The 23,963-nt window shown below is 37.6% G+C and overlaps 1 protein-coding gene across 3 annotated transcripts in view; it reads left to right on the forward strand.

The window, feature by feature from the left end:
* MIB1 (mindbomb E3 ubiquitin protein ligase 1) overlaps window positions 1-23,963 on the forward strand; it is a 133,126-nt gene that overhangs the window by 11,509 nt on the left and 97,654 nt on the right. For all 3 annotated transcript variants that reach the window (XM_009192508.2, XM_003914226.4, XM_021929853.2), the window contains exons 2-4: window positions 13,386-13,557; window positions 16,224-16,353; window positions 21,220-21,324. In XM_009192508.2, coding sequence (XP_009190772.1) covers window positions 13,406-13,557; window positions 16,224-16,353; window positions 21,220-21,324 — 387 coding nt within the window. In that variant the 5' untranslated portion in view covers window positions 13,386-13,405. The remainder of the gene's footprint in view (window positions 1-13,385; window positions 13,558-16,223; window positions 16,354-21,219; window positions 21,325-23,963) is intronic.

The raw sequence follows: 23,963 nt of genomic DNA on the forward strand, positions 1-23,963 counted from the left end.
TGAGCTGGTCAAACTTTACTGTTATAGTAGTACTGGGGTCCTTTATCTTTTATTCTTTATTCCAAACATATTGGGCCAAAGTCCCAGCTCTGCTCTTGAGGACAAGCTCTGCTCTTGGCAGAAGATGTGACATTGTCATATCTACTCAACTATCATATCATTGTTAGTATTCAAATTACTGAAATGTTAGGTTTTTTATAAAGTTTTTTTTATTTAATGAGAAAAATTGACCTATTAATATTTATGTTTATATGTGGTCATGGATAATTACATTACCTGGTAAGGCAGAAAATTTTCAGGTAGCAGTTAGAATTGGGCCAACCAGCTGTCTTTTTCCTTTAGGAAATCAATGGATTAGATAAATTTAAATATAAATATTTCTCTGGCTTTGAAAAAGCTAATAACTATAATTATTCACACAACGAACTCATAGGTAACCTGGGAAGTACAAATGAAACAAAAGATATCTTTTCACTTCAGTTAGATTGACAAAAATTAAAAGTCAAATTATAGTATGTATTAATGAAGAATATAGGGAAACAACTCTCCAGGCCTTGTGGTAGAGTAAATCCGTACAACCACTTTGAGAAGCAAGTTGGCAACATCTTGTAAATTAAAAAACAAAAAAAAAACAAAAAACACATGTTCTGCAGCTGAAAACATCTTCCAGGTGTATATTCATGAGATTCTCAGGCACATATTTATAAAGATATGTATGAAGAAATTCATTGCGATATTGTTTATTAAAAATAATAATTGGGGAATTATTAAAAGTTTATATACAGACTAATGAAAACACAAATAAGTAAAATATTAGCAGTTAAAGTGGAAGAATTGGATGTATGTTTGCCAAATATATGTTGAGTGAAAAAGCAAGTTTCAAAGGACTAACATAGATACTGTGCTTTTTCTTTTTTTTTTCTGCCCCCTCCCTACCCCAATATTGTGCTTTTAATGTAAATTTTTGAAAGGCTAAAATACTATTTATGGGAAAATATATGTAGAAAAAGGATGAATAGACTGAAAGGATTAAACCTTCAGAATGATATTTTGGTATTTTGTTTCTCAAAATATTCTTTATTTTTATTTATTTATTTTTGAGATGGAGTTTTGCTCTTGTTGCCCAGTCTGTAGTGCAGTGGCACGATCTCGGCTCACTGCAGCCTTTGCTTCACAGGTTAAAGCGATTCTCCTGCCTCAGCCTCCTAAGTAGCTGGGATTGCAGGTGCCTGCCACCACACCCGGCTTATTTTGTATTTTTAGTAGAGACGGGGTTTCACCATGTTGGCCAGGCTGGTCTTGAACTCCTGACCACAAGTGATGCACCCACCTTGACCTCCCAAAGTGTTGCAATTACAGGCATGAGCCATCATGCCCAGGCTCAAAATCTTTTTTTTTTAAATGAGATGAGACCAATTTGATTTTATTTTTGAAAATTTCAATTTAATAGTAAGTCAAGTCTAAGTTTTGTTTGTTTCAATTCTTGGTTTTACTGGATGCTGTAGCTAAAACAGAGACCTCACAGTGACAGATCATAGAGCCTAATAAAAGAAGTATATTTCTTCTTTCTTTCTTTCTTTTTTTTTTTTTTTGAGATAGAGTTTCATTCTTGTTGCCCAGGCTGGAGCGCAGTGGCGCGATCTTGGCCCACTGCAACCTCTGCCTCCCAGGTTCAAGTGATTCTCCTGCCTCGGTCTCCCAAGTAGCTGGGATTATAGGCGCCTGCCACCACGCCCAGTTAACTTTTCGTGTTTTTATTAGAGATGGGGTTCCACCATGTTGACCAGACTGGTGTGGAACTCCTGACCTCAGGTAATCCACCCGCCTCAGCCTCCCAAAGTGCTGGGATTACAGGTGTGAGCCATGGCGCCCGGCCAAAAAGTGCATTTCTGATGGATGTATGCTGGTTATTAACCTCACCTCCTAACCCCCATCTCTGCCCTGTGAGGCTGGACTGGTTCTGCACACTGTATTTCTCCTTTGCCAGTTGGATCCCTGTTGGCTCTGCCAGTAGGAGGCACTAGAGGGAGACTGGAAGGCTAGATTGGGAATCTGACTTGCTCTTTCCTGTTTGGTGTCGTTCTACCCAGCAGGCTAGGTTGGGATGTTGATTTCTGTATCAGTATTTGATTCTAGTTTACATATAGTAGTCCCCCTTTATCCATGGTCTTGCTTTCCTCATTTTCAGTTATCTGAGGTCAACCATGGTCTGAAAATATAAAATCAGAAATTCCAGAAATAAACAATTCATACGTTTTAAATTGCACAGTATTCTGAATAGTGTGATGAACTCTCCTGCCTGGGACCAAATCTGTCACCGTGTCCAGCTTCCCTACACTGCCTATGCTGCCCACCTATTTAGTCACTTAGTAGCTGCCTGTTATCAGATCAACTGTCATGGTATTGTGGGGCTCGTGTTCACGTAACCCTTATTTGACTTTATAATGGCTCCAAAGCTAAGGAGTAGTGATGTTGGCAATTCAGACAGGTCAAAGAGAAGCCATCAAGAGCATCCTTTAAGTAAAAAGGTGAAAGTTCTCAGGGAAATAGAAAAAATCCTGTGCTGAGGATTCTGAGATCTACAGTAATGAACTGTCTATCCATGAAATTGTGAAGAAAAAAAAAGAAATTTCGTGTTAGTTTTGCTGTCACATCTTAAACTACAAAAATTAGGGCCACAGCGCATAAGTGCTTAGTTAAGATGGAAACAGCACTAAATTTGTGCTTGGAAGACGTGAACAGAAATGTGTTCCATTTGGCAGCAGTTAGGGTCAGTGTTATCTGCACTTTAAGGCATCCATTGGGGAGTGTTGGAAAGTATTCCCTTTGGATAAGGAGGGTCTACTGTATTTCCGACAACAGCAAAACTGGACTCTGTACCCTCCTCCAGGACACCTGTATCAACCAGTCATAGCAGCTTTTTAAAGGTCTGTATTCTAGTTCCTTGGGGCCTCATTAAGTCCTTTCTTTTCCCGTTGTTTCCCCACTTCTAGGGGTGGTGTATTATATGGTTTCTATTTCCTGATTGGATCCTAATACAATGTGTTTACTAAATCTTGATTCTTATTTTTCTCTCTCATTTACCAGTTAAGTAAAAATTTCCATTGAAATTTAGCTGTTAATTGCCCATCTTTTCTGATGCTAATCATTTCTTGCAGACTAAATTGGAAGGCATTCACTTTTATATTTTGAACAAATGAATTAAACATCCATTGAATTTAAAATTAAGTAAATATTACCGTCTTTTAAGGATGCAGATGAGTTTGTTGGTACTACACATCATTTCAGCATTAAGAACTATGTAATGATGGAAACAGCTCCAACATCCAAAATCAGTTTCACATTGTTCATGTTAGTTTCTTTGGGAAAGCATCTGACATTTATTGCCAGATATCACCTTTCCTTGGAAGGGACAGATTCAATAGGTGTAATTAGAAAAAAAAAAATTTCTAAGGGGTACACCACCAATTATTTTTCATCACAGAATGAGTGTACAGTTTTGCAACACTATTATTTTGTAAAAGAAAAATATGAAACTCATTCTTAATTTTGACTCTTCTAAGTACTCTGTTTCAAGGTAATCAGTGACATTTTATTTTGTATCATTAGGGTATATGCCACAAAAATGCCAAAGTAGGTACCCAAAACTGCAGCATGTGTTAATGTGCCAGAAGCACACAACACAGAGGAGCTTTGTTAACTCCCTCATGTTCTCAAACTCCCACGCACCCTCAGTATACCTTTTGTGTTCCAGGTGTTTCATGTGGGTTTTTTCAGGGACCCACTAGGATGTTAATGTCAATAGACTGATTTACAATGAGTGAAACTTAATTTTATTCTTCTGTTTTTAGAAAAAAAAGTAAATATAAAAGTTGACATTTTAAGGGAAGTTCACAACACCTTTTTGAGAATGCTTGGCACTGAGTTTATGAACTTTTGGATTTTAGCATTATATGGTGTGTTTGCCATGTAACACATAACATGCACTTTGAGATCTACAGCTACAGCCTATAAATAAAGAAATACATTAATACTTCTGCAGCAAAGCACAGGAATAATTCTAAGGGGATAAATAAAGACTATATTCTGTATGTAGCCTTTTGTTTGTTCAGATGAGTTTACCATTAAATGAGTTTGCTGCTAACTTACTAAAAAAACTGTTCTGGAGTTTGGAGTTTTTTTTGAATTTTGGCATTATAGATAAGGGATTGTGGACAGATAAAGGATTTTCTCTTGCATTTCAAAGGTCATCTTTTATATCTCCTGGGTCATGTAACTCACTTTTGGAAACCATTGCTTTAAGTTATCAAACAGGAGCTTGTGCATTTTAAGTACCTGTAGGAAAGTGGCTCTTTAAGAACATTCCTCCTCATGCTTTTAAACCCATTTCTTTACTCACATATATTCATACGGCTGCACACCATTTAGCTTGTCTTATCATGTCTGGGAATATAGTTAGAGCAGTTTAACCATTTCCTCAGATGGAACTAGGAACACAACATGTTTTATCTTTGTAAGCCTGCAGATTAGCGCTATGTAGTGTAAACAGGTTCTTGTGAACTAGTCTGGTACCTAAGTTACCTTTAAACTTTTGTTTCTGAGGGAAAATGGGTTCTGAATTCTAAACAACTGGCTTTTTTTTTTTTTTTTTTTGAGACGGAGTCTCGCTCTGTCGCCCAGGCTGGAGTGCAGCGGCGTGATCTCGGCTCACTGCAAGCTCCGCCTCCTGAGTTCTTGCCATTCTCCTGCCTCAGCCTCCTGAGTAGCTGGGATTACAGGCGCCCGCCACCATGCCCAGCTAATTTTTGTATTTTTAGTAGAGACGGGATTTCACCGTGTTGGTCAAGCTGGTCGCGAGCTCCTTACCTCGTGATCTGCCTGCTTCAGCTTCCCAAAGTGCTGGGATTACAGGCATGAGCCACCGCACCCGGCCAGCAACTGACTTTTATAAAATGGACTTGTGGAACATGACTAAGATAAGGTAGCATTTAAATTAGTGGAGGAGATAATGTCATAAGAAATGGAAAACAGCAGATAGTCCAGACATTCATTTTTGGCTTTGGAATACTTACTTATTTATATATTTATTACTTTTTAAAAGCAAATTTACTTTCATGAATATTTGCTTGGGTTAGAATTCATTTATATTCTCAGAGCACACTTATGATAAGAGTATTTGGTTTCCCCCAGGAGTGGATTTATTGTCTTGATGATAATTTTGTTCCTAAACCAACAAGAAATGGAGCAGAGACTTTGTAATATCAAAATAAATTATTGTTTGATTTGTGGCAGTTTTGCAGGGCTAGTGATAATAAATCCAGAGAGCTTTGAATCGTAATATTTTACATCATGGTGCCTTACTGTCCCTTACCCCCCAGTTTCTTTGCAGGGGATAGTAGAAAATGCAGTAGCTTAGGAGCCGGGAAATCAAGGATTTTATCAAGTGAGCCTATTAACTAGTGGAATGAATTAACATTTACTGAGCTCCAGTCATGTGTCAGGCATTGTATACTTTATCTCATTGTTGTTTGTTAGGCTTCATTTTATTGATGATAAAATAGGCCATGAGAAATAAACTGATTTGCCCAAGACTCCACGAGTAGTAAGTTGATGGTGGAGATTCGAGTCTTGGTCTGTCAGTCATTTTTTCTCCCCCATTTCGAGCCTTCATTCGTCACCTGTAAAATGAAATCACAGTAGTTCAAGGTACACAGGTGGTGTGCTTCTAAAATCAAATAATGAGTTTTTACCAGTTAGTGCAGTTATTTTAAAAGGTATAAAAATCTTTTTTTTTTTTTTTTTTTTGAGATGAAATCTTGCTCTGTCACCTAGGCTGGAGTGCAGTGGCGCAATCCTGGTTCACTACAACCTTTGCCTTCCAGGTTCAAGTGATCCACCTGTCTCAGCCTCTTGAGTAGGTGGGATCACAGGTGTATGCCACCGTGGCTGGCAAGTTTTGTATTTTTAGTATAGATGGGGTTTTGCCATGTTGGCTAGGCTGGTCAAGTAGCTGGGACTACAGGCGTGTGCCACCACACCTGGCTGATTTTTGTATTGTTAGTAGAGATAGGGTTTCACTATGTTGGCCAGGTTGGTCTTGAACGCTTGACCTCGTTATCCACCTGCCTTGGCCTCCCAAAGTGTTGGGATTACAGGCATGAGCCACCGCACCTGGCTGACTTGTACATTTTTTTTGATGTTAGGTGAAATCTTTGAATTTGGGCAAAGTTTAGGGTATAGCTAGGCACCATACTAGTCTAGAAGGAATGTTTCTTTTTAAGAAAAGTTTTAAAATTTATTGCATAATATTTAGCATATACAAGTGAATAAACAAGTAATATAACCAATAACTAGAATCCATCTAGAAAGAAAGCGTTACTAACACATTTGAACACCCTGTGTAGTATTTCTCACTTGCATTCCTTCCCCTCTTCTCCTAAGGTAACCAACTGTCACACATTAGTTTTTATCATTCCCATGAGTTTCTTTATGTTACACATTTTTCTATATCTGTAAATAATATGTATTTACATTCAACACTTTGTATTCTTTCTCTCTTTCTCTATATATATTATATATATACACACTATATATATATATATATATTTTTTTTTTTTTTTTTTTGAGATGGAGTCTGGCTCTGTTGCCCAGGCTGGAGTACAGTGGCGTGATCTCGGCTCACTACAGCCTCCTCCTCCTGGGTTCAAGCGATTCTCCTGCCTCAGCCTCCCGAGTAGCTGGGACTACAGGTGCGCGCCACTGGGCCCGGCTAATTTTTGTATTTTTAGTAGCGATGGGGTTTCACCATGTTGACCAGGTTGGTCTCGAACTCCTGACCTCTTGATCCGCCTGCCTTGGCCTCCCAAAGTGCTGGGATTACAAGTGTGAGCCACCGTGTCTGGCCTTTGTATTCTATATTTTTAAAAATTCAGCATTATGGTGAAGGGTATGTCCATGTTGAATTGTGTGGCTGTTGAACATTCATTTTTGATATTCCATTGTATCCCTAATATATATATCCATTCTGTTGTTAATGAACAGTTATGTTGTTTACTTTTTACTTTTGCTGTTTTATGAAGTGATAATTTAGAGATTTTTGTTCTGTTGTTGAAGCACTTCATATGTATTTAACTGCTTGTAGTGAAAACTCTACTTTTCTCTTTCAGCCATCATTTCTACCCAGAAATTTAACATTTTACTTAAATCATTGCTTTGTGAGTTTGAGCCATTTTCATTAGGTCTGTTAAGAATGTAGTTATTGATCTTAAGCAACATGTTTTACTATATTCATAAAATTTTCCAACAAAAATACTTCAGTTATACAAATTCTCTAAATTATTAAACTCAGGCAAGATACCATTAAAACTTAGAGCAGATGGTCATTTGAGTATTAGTAGAATGAGTCAAAAGCTATCAGGTGGTTCATTTAACGGTGGCAGATGTCTTCATAAAGCTTAGCAAAGGAGAAAAGGGCATTAACTCCTTAGGGTAATATGGTATTCTGTAGAAAGGAAAAAAAAGGAAAAAAAAAAGGTTCAGTTAAGGAGTTAAATTTTATGAAATAAAAATTTTTAAGGAAAAACTCTTGCCAGGGCTAATGGTTTTAGATGAAAATGAATTGGGTGGATGTAGTGAGGGAAACAAAAAAGCTACCACGGTACAGTAAGAGATTAGTAAAATGTTGGTCTTGTTTATTTAATGCCCTTTCTTCTGTTTTATGTTTTCTTTAAATATCAACTTTTGTTTCAAAGTCAATTAATTGTATTCTCATTAAAAATTCTGTAGTGCTCATTTTGGTAGAGGAATGGGTTGCTTTGTTTACATTTTTCAATTCTTAGTGTTAGTCTGTTTCACAGCTGTTCAGTAGCTTTGTTGGCATTTGAACTGTGGGAATCAAGAAAGCAACTGGATGTGCTTTTGTGTGCATTAATGGTTTTCCTGAGGTATTCTTTAAAACCATGAATTATAGAATTTTTTTAACCGGTTGTCATTGTGTGTTTAAATGGTTCCTTTTAAAGAAAGCCTGTACATAGATTATGAGCTCATGACTGTTATCATTGTATGTTGTGGAAAATGAACTTAGAAATGAAAAATATGTAAATGAGGCAGTGGTTGCAAACTGGACAGTTTTTTTCTGTTGTTGTTGAGTGGGGTAGTTGGGGATACATTCTCTCTACATCTTTCATCAACCAAGTCACATCTGAAGAGCTGCACAGTTAATTCAGGATAAATTCAGGATAAACCGCTTAAGTGTGTAGTGAGTACTGATTTGTTTAGTGCATTTTACTTTTTTGTGATGATGGAACTAAATCAGATTTATTTTAGACCTTGTTCAGAAACTTAGCCATTTTGTGGACATTTACTATGATTGGTATTTGATATTAATTGTGATATTTTTCGTCAGCTTTCCTGTGCTAAAACAGATACGGTTATTAGAATCTAACTTCAGGCGTGTGGCAGTGAGGTTGCTTTAAATCAATATGTAATCAATTCCATATAATGTCCATTTTGGAAAAATAATTCTATAATTATTTCTATATTATTGCTTCTAACACAAATATCAAAAGTTTACAAAATTAGGTACAGAACTATTCTAGGTCACACAAAGTTTTCTTTTTCTTTTTTTTTTTAAAGGTAAATTGTGAAACCCATAAACAAAAAGATTTTGAAGAACTGTCATAGTTGTCTGGTGCAGGGCTATTAAACTGAATATTAAATTTTCATAGAACTGCCATTTTTAAAGAGAAATGCCAACTATAACAATCCATTTAATTAGTTTTTTTAAATTCACATTTTAATACTGAAATACAGGCATACCCCTGTTTTATATAGGCATTATACACAGTTCTATTCCTGGAAAACCAAGTTATATTTAAAATGGAGGAGAGGCATGCCAGATGGTATTTTTCAAAGATGGCCGCACCAATCTACATCCCATCCCACGTGCTCTTCTTAGGAGACAATGATATTCCACCTCAAGAGGCTGCTTCCCTCCCTCAGTGGACCTGGGTAGACATTTGTAACTGCCTCAATTAATAGAGTAAAGAGGAAGTAACACTGTGAATTCTGAGGTTTGGTCACAAAAGGCAAGGCAGATGTCGCTTGTCTGTCTGTGTCTGTCTGTCTGTCACTCTCTTTCCCCTCAGGATTCACAACCTGCCTGCACTGGGAGCTCTGAGCCAGTTCTGAGAAAACCATAAAAGTGCTAGGTTAAGAGTTGAATAGTATATTTTACCATTTTAAGGAAAGTCTTTCTAAGCATGAAGCCTCAGAAGTCACACACACGCCGACGAGAGCACACATAGAAAATGTGTACCCAGAACAATCTGGAAACCCCCACCAAACTGCTAACAGTGGGTGGGAGTGCATGATGACGGGGGACTTTCACATTTTGTTCTGTATGCTTTTGGGTTGTTTAAAGTTTTATGATAAGTGTGTTATTAATTTTAGAATTTAAAAAAGAAAATAAACAAGAAATACCAATTTTTTCCTCTCAAATTGGCACACATTAAAAATACTACTTCAGTGCATGCTAAAGATGTGTCCAGAAAGCCAGTCAGGTACTGCTGAAAGGGAAACATAAATGGATACAATCTCTATAGAAGGCACTTACAGAGTGTTTCAAATATGGTCAGACTTTGACCCTGCCTTCAATGTTTAAAAAAGGCACATTCAAAGGTATTTGTTTGTGGCAGATAAAGACAAAAAGTTAACATAACCAGTGTTGAAAATATGGGACTATTATATGTAAACTATGTTAATCCATAGAGGGAAATTCTATACAGTTATTAAACCATGTTGTAGAAGAATTATTACTGACATGGTAAAATATCATTTTATAAAGTAGTTTGCAAGAAACTACAGTGTGACATTTTTGCATCTAAATTGTATGATACATGTAATATAAAAACTAGAAAGATAATTCCCTGGATGTGCTGATGGGATTAGCCTTTGTGATTTTCCAGGTTTTCTACGCTGAGTATATATTAATTCTAGGAAGCAGCTGGGTGAGCAGGAGCATTTAACATGAAGTATAAGCATCAGAGATGTCGTGTATATCACTTTAAACTAAAAACAAACAAAAACATGAAGGAACCTAAGCAAATCTTTACACAAACCAACTTTCAAATTACTTTAGTTACTTTAGTAATACGGTATATAATTGCTATTTAGAAGTTTTTATTTCTTTTAATCTTTTAATTCACAGATGAATAATTAAATGTTCCCCATATACAGTCTCTGAAAAATTTAAACTTTTATTAAGCTCTTTGATTTCTGTATAAGTATTGCAAAATTTGTCTGGGATAGTTGATGATTCTGATTATATTATTTAAATAGATGACTAGTGCATTTACTAAATCTATATTAAGATGAAGTTAAGTGCAGTATAATTCTTTATATGTATATTTTGCTTTAAAGTTTTTCAAAGTGTGTTTACCTATCACTTTAATTTTTTCTCTTTTTTTAAATGAAGTTTCTGTTTCTAGGAGTGTCTAACAATTTAGCCTCACAATGTCTCTTTCCTTGTGAAAGGAAGTGTTTTCTTAATTTATAGATGAGAATATTGGCCCCAGAGTATTTAAGTTGATTTTGAATATTAAGTGGATAGTAAGTTATACAAGTAAATTCTTAAATCACATACGCTTGTTTTTACCATTTGAGATAGCAATTTAAATACCGTATTGTATACAGGTTAGAAATCATGTCTGATCTTGTTAATTTCTAGCCTGACTCTATAATTTATCTCCAGGTCTCTGGCTGTATTGCATGTTTCTGCTAAGCAAAGTCGTTCCTGGTTCATTGAACATACTCTGCTTTTCTGTGATTTCTTCCTTTCTTTGAAAGTTCCACTCATCCATCATTTCTGTGGAACTTTTCCTGATTCTTTTTCCTATTTAGTTTCTCAGGCGAATTTCTATCAATGGAGACCTGGGCTTGTATTTTTTGATTAGATATTCTTATTTTTTGTTGGTGACTCCATTCTAGTTTTTAAGCAGAGCAGTTCTAGATTTCAGTTTACTGTACTGTTTAATTGCTAAATATCTCTAATACTTCACCTGTTTTCTCTTGAATGATCTCGTTTAGACTTTCCCATTTATATCCTCTATATCTTTTGTCTCCTGACCCCTAGCTACCAAGCCCTAAATATCTCTGGAACCCATTTATCTCAATTTCTACTGTCATCACCTTAATTTAAGCTACCATTATCTTAGCTGGGCTGCTACTAACTTCTTTTAACCTGACTCCCTTTCTCTAGCCATTTTTACTTTTTTCATATCTTTTTTCTCCACACTACAGCAGGCGTGATTTGTAATTTTTTAATTTTTTTTTGAGTTAGAGTCTTTCTTAGTTGCCCAGGCTGGAGTGCAGTGGCGTGAACATGGCTCTAAGAGTGATACTTGAAAGCAGCAGAGGGCATGCCTGCAGTAGGAATAAAGAAATAGTTCTGAATGAATCAGTAGACACTCATGTCCACTGTCTTCTGTCCCTACAGTCAGGCATTTATGTGGCAGGAGACTGCAGAAGGATTGCACATAAAACATATTTGGTGTTGGGGTATCAGGCTTTTTGTAGTCCATTAGTATCCCAATTCTTTCAGGTGTTTGTTCCTTCCTCCTTCCTTCCCTGCTTCCCTCCTTCCTGCCTTCCCTCCCTCTTCCTTCCTGATCCTTGCCCCTCCCCTCCCTTTCCCTCAAAACAGGCATACACTCAAGTTTGGCCCTTTGTTTAGAATCTGGTTATCTGAATATAGAAAATGAATAACATAGGGTTTTTTTTTTTTTTTTTCCTTATCAGGAAGTAGCAATAGTGTATTATGTTAGTAATATGACTACTTTTGTACTCTAGTTTTTACATATGTAGCATGTTATTTGATTTTTAGAACATGTTGTCTCACCTTTAAAGAATATATTACATTCTCCAAAGGGGACAAGGCTGTGAGAATGAAAGGGCTCCTTTCTTCTATTTAATTATGGAAATGTTCTAAATGGATACAAAGAAAAAGATAATGTAATGAACTCCCATGTACCCATTACCCAGCTTCAACATGGCTAATCTTGTTTTACCTGAATCCCACTTTACCTTCTCTCTGCCTCCCTGCAATTATTTTGAAAAACAAAAACAAAAACACAAAAAAAACACAACACACACATTATTTTATACGTAAATACTTCTGATAAAACGACCTTTTCAAGGGCGTAAAAGTAAATACAGAGTCAGAACTTGAATCCAGGAGAATGTCACTTTTTTTTTTTTTTTTTTTCAGGCCGATTCTCACGCTGCCTCAGCCTCCGAGTAGCTGGGACTACAGTGGCGCGATCTCGGCTCACTGCACGCTCCGGCTAGTTTTTTGTATTTTTAGTAGAGACGGGGTTTCACCATGTTAGCCAGGATGGTCTCGATCTCCTGACCTCGTGATCCGCCCGCCTCGGCCTCCCAAAGTGCTGGGATTACAGGCTTGAGCCACCGCGCCCGGCCGAGAATGTCACTTTTGCACAGATAATACAGCCCTTGTTTGTTCAGCATTGACCATTCAAGATGTGTTTATAAAGTAGTGACACTGATGTTGACAAGCCACATATTGTTGAAAAAAAAAATCCTAGTTTTTATTTATTGAACAAGTGATACTAATATAACAATAGAATAGTAAAGGAGTTTTACCCCCAATTATTTCACCTGAAAATGAAGGTTGTTTTCATTACCTATATCGGTACCTTTTATAGTTCTAATGTCTGTCTCATTCATCCATGTGATTAATTTTAGTGGAGGTCATTTTACCAAGTGTTTATTTTTTCTAGAGCTTATTATTTCTTGTTCCCTAAGGGGATAAAACCCCACTATAGTGTATTGTTTCCTTTAAAATAGGGAAACTTGTTTCCTAGTCATTTTCTAAATTTTCTTGACTAAGGGAAAAACTTGTCAATATCTAAGGGTAGTAAATGCTTAAGTTAATTGATAGTTTGTTTCCATGATGTCGTAAGGGCAAAATGGTCTTTTCTTTTGGAGTAATTGTTTACCTAGAAAATAGTTGAAAATTCTTTCAAAGATTTCTGAGGTTTTGTAGTCTGAAACATCTCCTTAGTGATAAAGGATTCTTTCTTTCTGTGTGTCGAACATAAGTTCTAGTTTGTGGATGAGAATGAGGAAAGAGTTACTGAGATGTGTTCTTACTAATGAAAAAGGAAGCAAAGGGAAAATATAACTTGCATTGATTAAAATAGTTGAGATCCATTATCTTGAAGCTGTATGTGTTAAATTTGAAGTGTTATATCCCAGTTGATTAGAGTATCTTGTAAATGTTCTGATCTTATTTTTTTCCCCCAAGGAATAATATTCAGATAAATAAAATTTGAGGTTAATCAGAGCATGTGTCCTTGTTTTAATAGGCATCAAGCATGATGGAACCATGTGTGATACCTGCCGCCAGCAACCGATCATTGGCATTCGATGGAAATGTGCAGAGTGTACAAATTATGATTTGTGCACAGTGTGTTATCATGGAGATAAACATCATTTAAGACATCGCTTTTACCGAATTACTACACCAGGAAGTGAGAGGTAGGGAGAACCCTTTTTTTCTTCAACCGAGGGTTTTGTTTGTATTCAAGTTATGTACTTCTGGGTCTTAAAAATAGGATTAGCAAATAGCTTCTGACAGTTGGTTTAGTAACAGGAGGTACCAAATAGTAGGATAGATGTGGACCAATCTGCCATATAACAAGTGAAGAGCTCTGTGAAGATGGAGCTGTCTGTACTTTTCCAAGGTAATCTGGACTATTATTTCTCTGGCTTAGAGGGTTAGCACTACTGTACATTTGGAAATACAAGGGCATCCAAAGAGATAGCAATTATTTTCTTCTCACTATGCCTTCTATTCTGTTAATTGATATCAGATGCATGGTAGGGCCCATTAATTGAGTCAATAGGCATTTATTAGGACTACACGGGATCTACTATGTTTATGGACACTAGAAGATGAATAAGACACCTAGTAGTCTTAAGGAGTTTACAAATTAAAGGAAATAGTGAATCAGTGATTGTCATGTAATGTTTTAGACTGTGTTAGAGATATGTATTAAGTGTCTTAGGAGCAATGAGAGAGGAGTATTCATTGTTAACGGGCGCAGAGTTTTAGGCGATGGGATCTTCTCATGTAGATACAGATAATGCAAAGGAGCAGGAATCCAGACAGTCATAGGGAGGCAGCTAGGAGTAGGAGTAGATAAATAGATTTTGGAGTCAGACTCTCTTGGTGTAGATCATAATCATGCCACTTATTAACTGAGTAATTTTGAACAAGTTGGTTATTTTTGTCTTTTGTTTGCAATTAAAATTAAGGAATAATAAAGACATTGCAAAAATGAATAGGACTGGGCGTGGTGGCTCATGCCTTTAATTCCAGCACTTTGGGAGGCCTGAGGTGGGAGGATTACTTGAGGCCAGGCATTCAAGACCACCCTGGACAGCATAGTAAGACCTCATCTCTATTAAAATAAATAAGTGAAAAGAATAGAACAGTGAAATAAAATTAGAAAAACAAAGCAAAAATCTCCAAACCTTTCTGATTATGTGAATGAGAAGGATGTAGAACAATAGGGATACATGGTCTTGGAGAACCAAGCTGGCCCAGATACTTGACTGTAGAATCTTTATCAAGGTTCATAATCTTCTGTAAGTATGTAGTACGGTGAGAACAGGTTAGTATAGGTAAAATCCAGACCACAGATGTATTTTACTGATATATACGTTTATTAATCCATTTTCATACTGCTGTGAAGAAATACCTGAGACTGGGTAATTTATAAAGGAAAGAGGTTTAATTGACTCACAGTTCAGCATGGCTGGGGAGGCCTCAGGAAACTTATAATCATGGTAGAAGTGGAAACAGACATGTCCTTCTTCATATGGCGGCAGCAAGGAGAAGTGCTGAGCAAAAGAGGGGGAAAGCCCCTTATTAAAACCATCAGATCCCATGAGAACTCACTATCAAGAGAACAGCATGGAGGTAACCGCCCCCACAATTAAGTTACCTCCCACTGGGTTCCTCCCACGGCATGTGGGAATTATGGGAACTACAGTTCAAGATGAGATTTGGGTGGAGACACAGCCAAATCATATCAATACAGTACTCTACATTTTTGAATAATGGCTAGTTTTTTTTTTTTTTTTTTGAGATGTAGTCTTGCTCTGTAGCCTAGGCTGGAGTGCAGTGATGCTATCTCGGCTCACTGCAAGCTCCGCCTCCCAGGTTCACATCATTCTCCTGCCTCAGCCTCCCAAGTAGCTGGTACTACAGGCGCCCGCCACCATGCCCAGCTAATTTTTTGTATTTTTAGTAGAGATGGGGTTTCACTGTGTTAGCCAGGATGGTCTTGATTTCCTGACCTCGTGATCCACCCGCCTCGGCCTCCCAAAGTGTTGGGATTACAGACGTGAGCCAGCACGCCTGGCCAGAATAATGGCTAGTTTTAAAAAACAGGTGATTTCACACAAAAATCTGTTGATGGATTCATAGAACACCCTGCTCCCCTCCCCCCCATACAGAAGACTATCAATACTGGGTTTACGTTTGTTCCTGGCAACAGTTTGTTGAAGCAGTGGAGCCCTTTAGACTGGATCCTTTAGACTGATGATGCTTTTGAGTCAACCAAAGTCCTTGCCATTCCCTGTTACCTTCCTAAGTCTGAGGTCAAGTGCCATTTGCCACTGTAGTGCTGTCTTTCTTAGGCTGTCATTTATATTACTCACCTGGAAGCTATAGAGAATTTGAGTTTGCCACCTCTACAATAGTGAAGAGTATAGTGATAGATACCCTGAATTGCTTAGACTAGGATCATATGTGGAGTCTATTACATTTGAACTTTTGTGGCCTTGGGCACATTACTTCTTTGAGACTGAGTTTCCTCATTTATAAAGTGGGTAATACAGTGGTAACTTTCTCTTAAGGAGTGTAACACACTTTACTCCCATGCAAGTGCTTTTACATATTATATAATAAAAGCTCAGTAAAAGTTTGCTGTGATTATTATTACAGCTACTACTGCCATCATCATCATCACCTGTGGAATATAAAAGGTATTCCTGTGTCATGCTGTTATGGAAGTAACCAGAACAATTAAGAATCCTTTTACTTTCAAAATAACATTTTTATAATTTTGTTTTAAAAAGTAAATTATTATTACCTATTTTTACATAAACTTGAAAATAAATAACTTTATTTTTAGGGTTCTGTTAGAGTCTCGTAGGAAATCTAAGAAGATTACAGCCAGAGGAATCTTTGCAGGTGCCAGAGTGGTGCGAGGAGTGGACTGGCAGTGGGAAGATCAAGATGGAGGAAATGGACGTAGGGGAAAGGTACAGTATTTTTCTTAATTCATCATGTATTCTAGAGTATATGGGTTCAGAAGCTTTTTATCACTACTGTAAATGAATTTCTTGGTCCATTGTTTTCTATGCCAGTAAAAATTTTTAAAATCTTGATTTCTTTTTTCTCTGGAAGTAGAAAGATTGTTCTTGCTTTTTATAAGCATTGATGTTTCTTAGAGGGTCATTAGATAGGTTTTACCTTCCCACCTTCAGGTTTCATATTGTCATTTTGTTACCTAGCATGCTTTTCTGAATGCATTTGGACCAGTCTTCCCTAAGCAGTGTCTCATGTCCTCGACTTTCCTGCTATTCAAATTTCATTTGAATTGACTTGTTTTATATTATCTTCCATCAGAGGTCTTTTTCTGAGGGACAGTGGACAATTACGCTGTTATCTAGCCAGCCTACCTCTGTTACCCTTTGCAGATAGTGTAGTGGGCTCAGAGTTTTAGGAGTAGGTCAAAGCAGAATATTCTGTGTGGTGAAATGAGAGACCTCAGCTGGTCTAGGTGGCAGGGAATGGGGGTGAAGAGGAGAGTGGGAGTGTCATCATTACATAGTCCAAATAAGCCAAGTACACTTGAGACTGTGAGTCAGGTTCACTTGGGCAGTGTGTCCACAGTTGAATAAAAATGGTACAGTGGCAGTAGGGATAAGAGCCTTCAACTTGTTTGGCCCCCACGTATTACACGGCTGCAATCTGGACGGGTCACTTTCCATACCTGGTGCCCAGCAATCATCCTGGAAGCTCCCTTTGAAGCCCTGTGATGAACAAAGATGCCTTTGCCTCTCTTCCTGACTGGATCTCATGCTTTCTGTATCCCATTATATCATCTTACTTAGCTTACCATCTCTTTTGGTAGAACACACATTCTGGTAACTTGTTTTGAAAGAGTATGTGAGAAGTAACATTTTAATACTTTTATTTTGAAAAATTGACTTTATAGTCTTCCCCATAGTTAATTATGTGGTCAGAGGGGGTTGGAAGTCATCTTTCCTCATCAGCTTTTGAAGGCATTTGCTGTTTGAAGCCACATAAATGGAACTTTCTGTTTTTTGCTATATTGGCACTTTTTTTGGGATAAAAGTAGGCATTCTTGAGGCTTTGAGTCATTCGTGTTACATTTTTGGTTTGCTTTGATTTAACACATGTTGTGTTTTGAGAACAAAATGAGGGCCAGGCATGGTGGCTCATGTCTGTAATCCCAGCACTTGTGGGAGGCTGAAGCAGGTGGATCACTTGAGATCAGGAGTTTGAGACTAGCCTGGCCAACATGGTGAGACCCTGTCTCCACTGAAAATACAAAAATTAGCCAGGCATGGTGGTACACGCCTGTAGTCCCAGCTACTAGGGAGGCTGAGGCAGGAGAATCGCTTGAACCTGGGAGGCAGAGGTAGCAATGAGCCAAGATTGTGCCACTGCACTCCAGCCTGGGTGACAGGGTAAGACTCCATCTCAAAACAAACGAAAAGAACAAAATGAAAAAGAAATGAAACCGTCTTGTACATGTGACTCCAAGTGAGAGAACTTCATAAAATAAATCTTTAGAGTAACATTATTAAGCACATTTTAAGACCAAATGTGACTTCTATTGTCTGACTTTTTTGTTTTGGCCTATGTATGTGAATGAAGAAAGTTAACATCCCTTTTTCCCCTTCAGTGCTGGATGCTTTATCCCACTCCCCTGATGTAACCCATATTCATTGTATGTAGTGTATTCTTCCTTTTTGTTTTTTTAATGTATATTAGAGATGGAGTCTTGCTGTGTTGCCCAGACTGGTCTCAAACTCCTGGGTTCAAGCGATTCTCCTGCCTCCACTTCCCAAAGTGCTGGGATTACAGGCATGAACCACTGTGCCCAGCCTGTTCTTAAAGGGTTTCTTAAGTCTTGCTATACATGTTAGTCTTTTAAAGCTGTTTTTAATACAAGTATGATTAAGTATACTAGATCATAATTTTTTTTAACTCTTTATTATGGAGTATTTCAGACATACACTTGAGTAGAAAGTATAGTATAATAAATTCCCATGCACTTATATCCAACTTCAACAATTATTAACTTAAAAAAAATACCATTTATTTGTTGAAGAAACCAGATTCTATTTGGCCAATTGATTCTTTATAGTATTCTTTAACTTCTTTAACTTGTTCTTTTAATCTTTGTATTTCCTATAAACTAGTTGTTAGAGCTAGAGGCTTGATTAGATTCAGGTTCAATTTTATTTTGGCAAACATACCTCGTATGTGATGCTGTATATTTTCTACTGTATCACATAAAGGGGCACATGAAGTCTGATGATCCTGCTATTAGTGATGTTAAGATTGATGAACAGGTGCAAATTTTGTCAGATGTATCCTTTACAGAGTTTCTTGGCAACATTCTACCTAATGGTTTTAGCAACTGTTCCTTGCATGTGAAATTACTATAGTTACTTTCTTATGCCTTCCACTTTGTTTCCCCCTCAGTAATAAATCAAGTCATATTAAAAATGAAGGAATTTCGTTTAATGATTTGGACCTTGACTAATGAACTTACTTCTATTTCAAGTAATTTGAAATTTGAAGTAAATTTTATTTAAACAAAATTTGTCTTTGTTTTTTAGGTAGTTAAATGCTTTTTACTCATCCTATGAAATACAGACTTAATATAGCATCACATTTTTGAAAACAAATGAAGTTAAATCTGAATATATTAGAATCAGAAGGAACTTTTTACTACAGATTGCATGTTTTACCTTCGAGTGCTAGAAACTGTTACTTTGGAAGGTTATATAGTGGTTAGTAGAGCAGAAATCATAAAGCAAATTAAGGTAAATGGTGGACTTTAACTTCAGGATGGTAGTTACCTCTAATGGGAGGCAGGAGTATGGGATTGATGAGATGGACATAGGGGACTTGAAAAGTATTGGTTATATTTTTTTTCTTAGGTTGGGTAATAATTACATGGGTGTTCCGTTTATTTTTTTCTTTAAAGTTTATATATGCTTTGGGAGGCCGAGGCAGGTGAATCACGAGGCCATGATCACGAGACCAGCCTGGCCAACATGGCGAAACCCCGTCTCTACTTAAAAAAACATACAAAAATTAGCTGGGCGTGGTGGTGGGCACCTGTAATCCCAGCTACTTGGGAGGCTGAGGCAGGAGAATCACTTGAACCTCGGAGGCGGAGGTTGCAGTGAGCTGAGATCGTGCCATTGCACTCCAGCCTGGGTGACGAGCAAAAAAAAAAAACAAATTTACATATGCTATATTTTATAATGTGTAATGTATGTCAAAATTTAAAAGAATAAATGGACTAATTTACTAACAATTTAAAATACGTTTCAAGTGATTCATTAGATCTTAAACATAAAACCTTTTTATTTCCACAAATACATCATGAAATACCTGGCTTACAAAACTGTTTCTTTAGTACAGGATGAAAAAGAATGGTCATTATATATCTTATTTAAAGTAATAGTTTTAAAGTGTATACCTTAAAAGTTATACTTCAGCCTGTCATTCTAAGTAACTATGAAGGATGGCTGTGATTGTAAGTATCAAGATGAAGAAGAGTAATATGAATTGCATGTGTACAGCTTCCCACTCTTTGCTGTAGTCAGGTTTACTTGAGAAGGTCCAAGTTTAATACTGTTTGTCATTTTTGTGTACAGGTTGAACATTCCAGATAAAAAAATCTGAAACCCGAAATACTCCAAAATCTGAAACTTTTTGAGCACTGACATGATGTTCAAAGGAGATGCTCATTGGAGCATTTAGAATTTCAAATTTTTGGATTTGGGATGCTCTGAGTGCAGTGCAGATATTTCAAAATCTGAAAAAATTTGAAATCTAAAACATTTCTTGTCCTAAGTATTTCAGATAAGTACACTCAACCTGCATGTGATTCTAGGCCTTAAAGCAATGGCAACCCCAGTTTTTTTTTTTTTTTAATTTTAATCCAGTGAATTCAAGAATCAGACTAGTTGGGTGTGGGGCTTGGAGATAGTGTCTGAGTTTCCATGGTAGGCGTGCCATTTTAGGTGGCCTGCAACTGTGGGATACTGCTGGAGGAGCAAAAGCAACTCAAGACCTACTTAAACATTGCCACCAAGGCTCTTCAAGAGCTTTGTGCTTGTTAATTTTTAACTGACCAAAAAGGTTTATCTTGAATCATTTTGGGGATTTAAAATTTCATATTGAGTAATGGGCTTAAAATAATATACTGTTTTGGCCGGGCGTGGTGGCTCACACCTGTAATCCCAGCACTTTGGGAGGCCAAGGCGGGCAGATCACCTGAGGTCAGGAGTTTGAGACCAGCCTGGCTAACATGGTGAAACTCCATCTCTACTAAAAGTAAAAAAATTAGCCAGGCATGGTGGCAGTCACCTGTAATCTCAGCTACTCAGGAGGCTGAGGCAGGAGAAGCTTGAACCCGAGAGGCGGAGGTTGCAGTGAGCCGAGATCACACCACTGCACTCCAGCCCGGGCGACAAGAGCGAGATTCCATCTCAAAAACAAACAAACAAACAAAAAACAAAACTGTTCTTAAAGGAATCCCTTTAAGATTAAAAATATTTTAAATTTTGTATCAAATTCTATTTTCTGATAATCTATCACTGTAATCCCCAAGCCTCTTGATTTAACATTTCTACAGTGGTTTTAGAAATTACCTTGTAATTCTGGAAAAATATGGCTCTAGTGATAATTTAAATATATGTTAGGAGTGACATATTTGGCAAATAAGTATTTTTCATGATCCTGTTCCACAGGTTGCTAGATGAAATATTTTTAAGATTTACATGTAAAAATGAAAAGAACTAAGCTCTTCCCTCCCCTTTAAAAAACTTCTTTTCTCAAAAAACGTCTGTTAGGTAACAGAAATCCAGGACTGGAGTGCATCAAGCCCACATAGTGCAGCATATGTCCTCTGGGATAATGGTGCTAAGAACCTTTACAGAGTTGGCTTTGAGGGCATGGTAAGTAGTGAAGAGCCATAGCAGGTGAAAGAAAATGTTGGATGGATGAATAGCTCTTACTGCTCTTTTATTATTTTTCCTTTGTCATCTCCGTTTGTCAGAACCTTTACGTTTTTACTGTGTTTCCCTAAACTATGTAATAGTCAATATGATTTGCCTTTAGTTAATGTTTGGGTACCTTACTGTATATTGGTTGTGTAGAGCTGACCCATTTTCAGTGTAAGTCCAGGGGGTTTATTTACGAAAATCTGTCAAAAAGATTGGAAATCATCTGTAAGACCACTCCTTGGCATGGATGGACCTGGAAGACAGTATTATAATGAGATTTTGTGATATATTTGTATTCTGTGCTCTGGTAGCTTATAAAAATATAAATTACAACAGATATTAAAATTATTTTTTAGGAGATTCCTCCCCGCCCCTTGGTATTTTTTAAAGTATAGTGTTGATAATTGAAAATGATTGACTTAGAAACACCTTGAATTACTTAAGTGTTTAGAAAGATAATGGAGGTTTATTCAGTGAGTTGTCCTGTGTTTTTGTATTTTTCATGGACCATTGTTCAAGCGCTGATCTTGGCTGGACGCTGTGGCTCATGCCTGTAATCCCAGCACTTTGGGAAGCCCAGGCAGGTGGATCAGTTGAAGTCAGGAGTTTGAGATCACACTGGTCAACATGGTGAAACACTGTCTTTACTGAAATACAAAAATTAGCTGGGTTTGATGCCATGTGCCTGTAATTCCAGCTGCTCGGGAGGCTGAGGCACGAGAATCGCCTGAACTGCGAGGGTAGGGGTGCAGAGCTTGCAGTGAGCCGAGATCACGCCATTGTACTCCAGCCTAGGTGATGGAGTGAGACTGTATCTCAAAAAAAGTTGATCTTGCTATTCAGTTTATAGAGTGTAATAAATAAATGCCAAAATATTAATGCCTTTCACATCCTTTTCATCTTGAATACATTCCGTATTCAAAGAATTCTTTAAATTTCCTTTTTTAAAATCAACTGGCTGTGTTCTTGTTAGGAATGGAGACAGTATCCCAGTGTCCCCTTAATTTATTTCCATTTATTTATTTATTTTTTGAGACAGAGTCTTACTCTGTTGCCCAGGCTGGAGTGCAGTGGCATGATCTTGGCTCACTGTAAGCTCTGCCTTCTGGGTTCACACCATTCTCCTGCCTCAGCCTCCCAAGTAGCTGGGACTACAGGTGCCCACCACCATGCCCTGCTAATTTTTTGCATTTTTAGTAGAGATGGGGTTTCACTGTGTTAGCCAGGATGGTCTCAATCTCCTGACCTCATGATCCGCCCCCCTCAGCCTCCCAAAGTGCTGAGATTACAGGTGTGAGCCACCAGGCTTGGCCTTATTTATTTACTTTTAGAGACAGGGTCTTGCTCTGTCACTCAGGTGGGAGTGTAGTGGTGCAATCATAGTTCATTGAAGTCTTGAACTCCTGGGCTCAAACAAGCCTCCCACCTCAGCCTCTGGAGTAGCTAGGACTGTAGGCGTGTGCCACCATGCCCAACTAATATTAAAAAAAATTTTAGTAGAAATAGGCTCTTGCTATATATATTGTCCACGCTGGTTTTGAACTCCTCTGTTCCAAGTGATCCCCCACCTTGGCTTTCCAAAATGCTGAGACTACTAGCATGAGCCACTACACCTGACCAATTCATTCCACTTATATATTAAAAGCCAGCCATGTGAATTTAAACAAATACTTTAGTTGCCAATTTTTATTATTGTATATAGCAGTGGTTATCAGCTTTTCATTTTCTTCATGCCTCTGCCTGTCTTTAAATTGTCAGTTTTTTAGAATTCCAATTGATTATTAATTTTCTTCAAATGAAGCCTATGTGCTATATGTGCTCAGGTAGTCAAATGAATGGTATTTATGTAGACTGATGGCCGAGTATGTGGTTGTGCCATTATTTATTTAATGAGATTTCTCTTGATGGGGATCTGAGTTGGATTTTGTTTCCCCTACTGCTTCAAGCAGTGTGTCAGTAAGCATCCTTGTGTATATGCCTTTGTACATTATGGGTATATTTCCTTAGGATAGATTCCTAGAAGTAAAATTGCTGGGGTAAAGTATTATATTAAAACAATTTGACAGCTGGGAGTGGTGGCCCACACCTGTAATCCCAGCACCATGGGAGGCTAAAGCCAGTAGATCACTTGAGTCCAGGAGTTTGAGACCAACCTGGACAATGTGGCAAAACCGTGTCTCTACAAACAATAAAAAAATTAGCTGGGTATAGTGGTGTGCACCTATAGTCCCAGCTACTTGAGAGGCTGAGGTGGAATGATCACTTGAGCCCTGGGAGGTGGAGGCTGCAGTGAGCCGTGATCATGCCACTGCACCCCAGCCTGGGCAACAGAGAGAGACCCTGTCTCAAAAAAAAAAAAAAAATCCCCAAAAAACAGTTTGACTCCTATGTCTCTTTGGCCAGGATTCAGTGACAGTAAAAGATGCTATAAAAGAGTTGGGTCCTGTGTGTGTGTGTGTGCGCGTGTGTGTGCACATGCATGTGCATGCGTGCAGGTGCGCACGTGCATATGTATTAGAGGAGCTCCTTTCCTTGATAGGGTAAGATGTTCTAATCATCTACTACATACACCTGTACTATTAGGTACTTTT

Source organism: Papio anubis, chromosome 19 (assembly GCF_008728515.1).
Source record: "Papio anubis isolate 15944 chromosome 19, Panubis1.0, whole genome shotgun sequence".
NCBI classification, from domain to species: domain Eukaryota; kingdom Metazoa; phylum Chordata; class Mammalia; order Primates; family Cercopithecidae; genus Papio; species Papio anubis.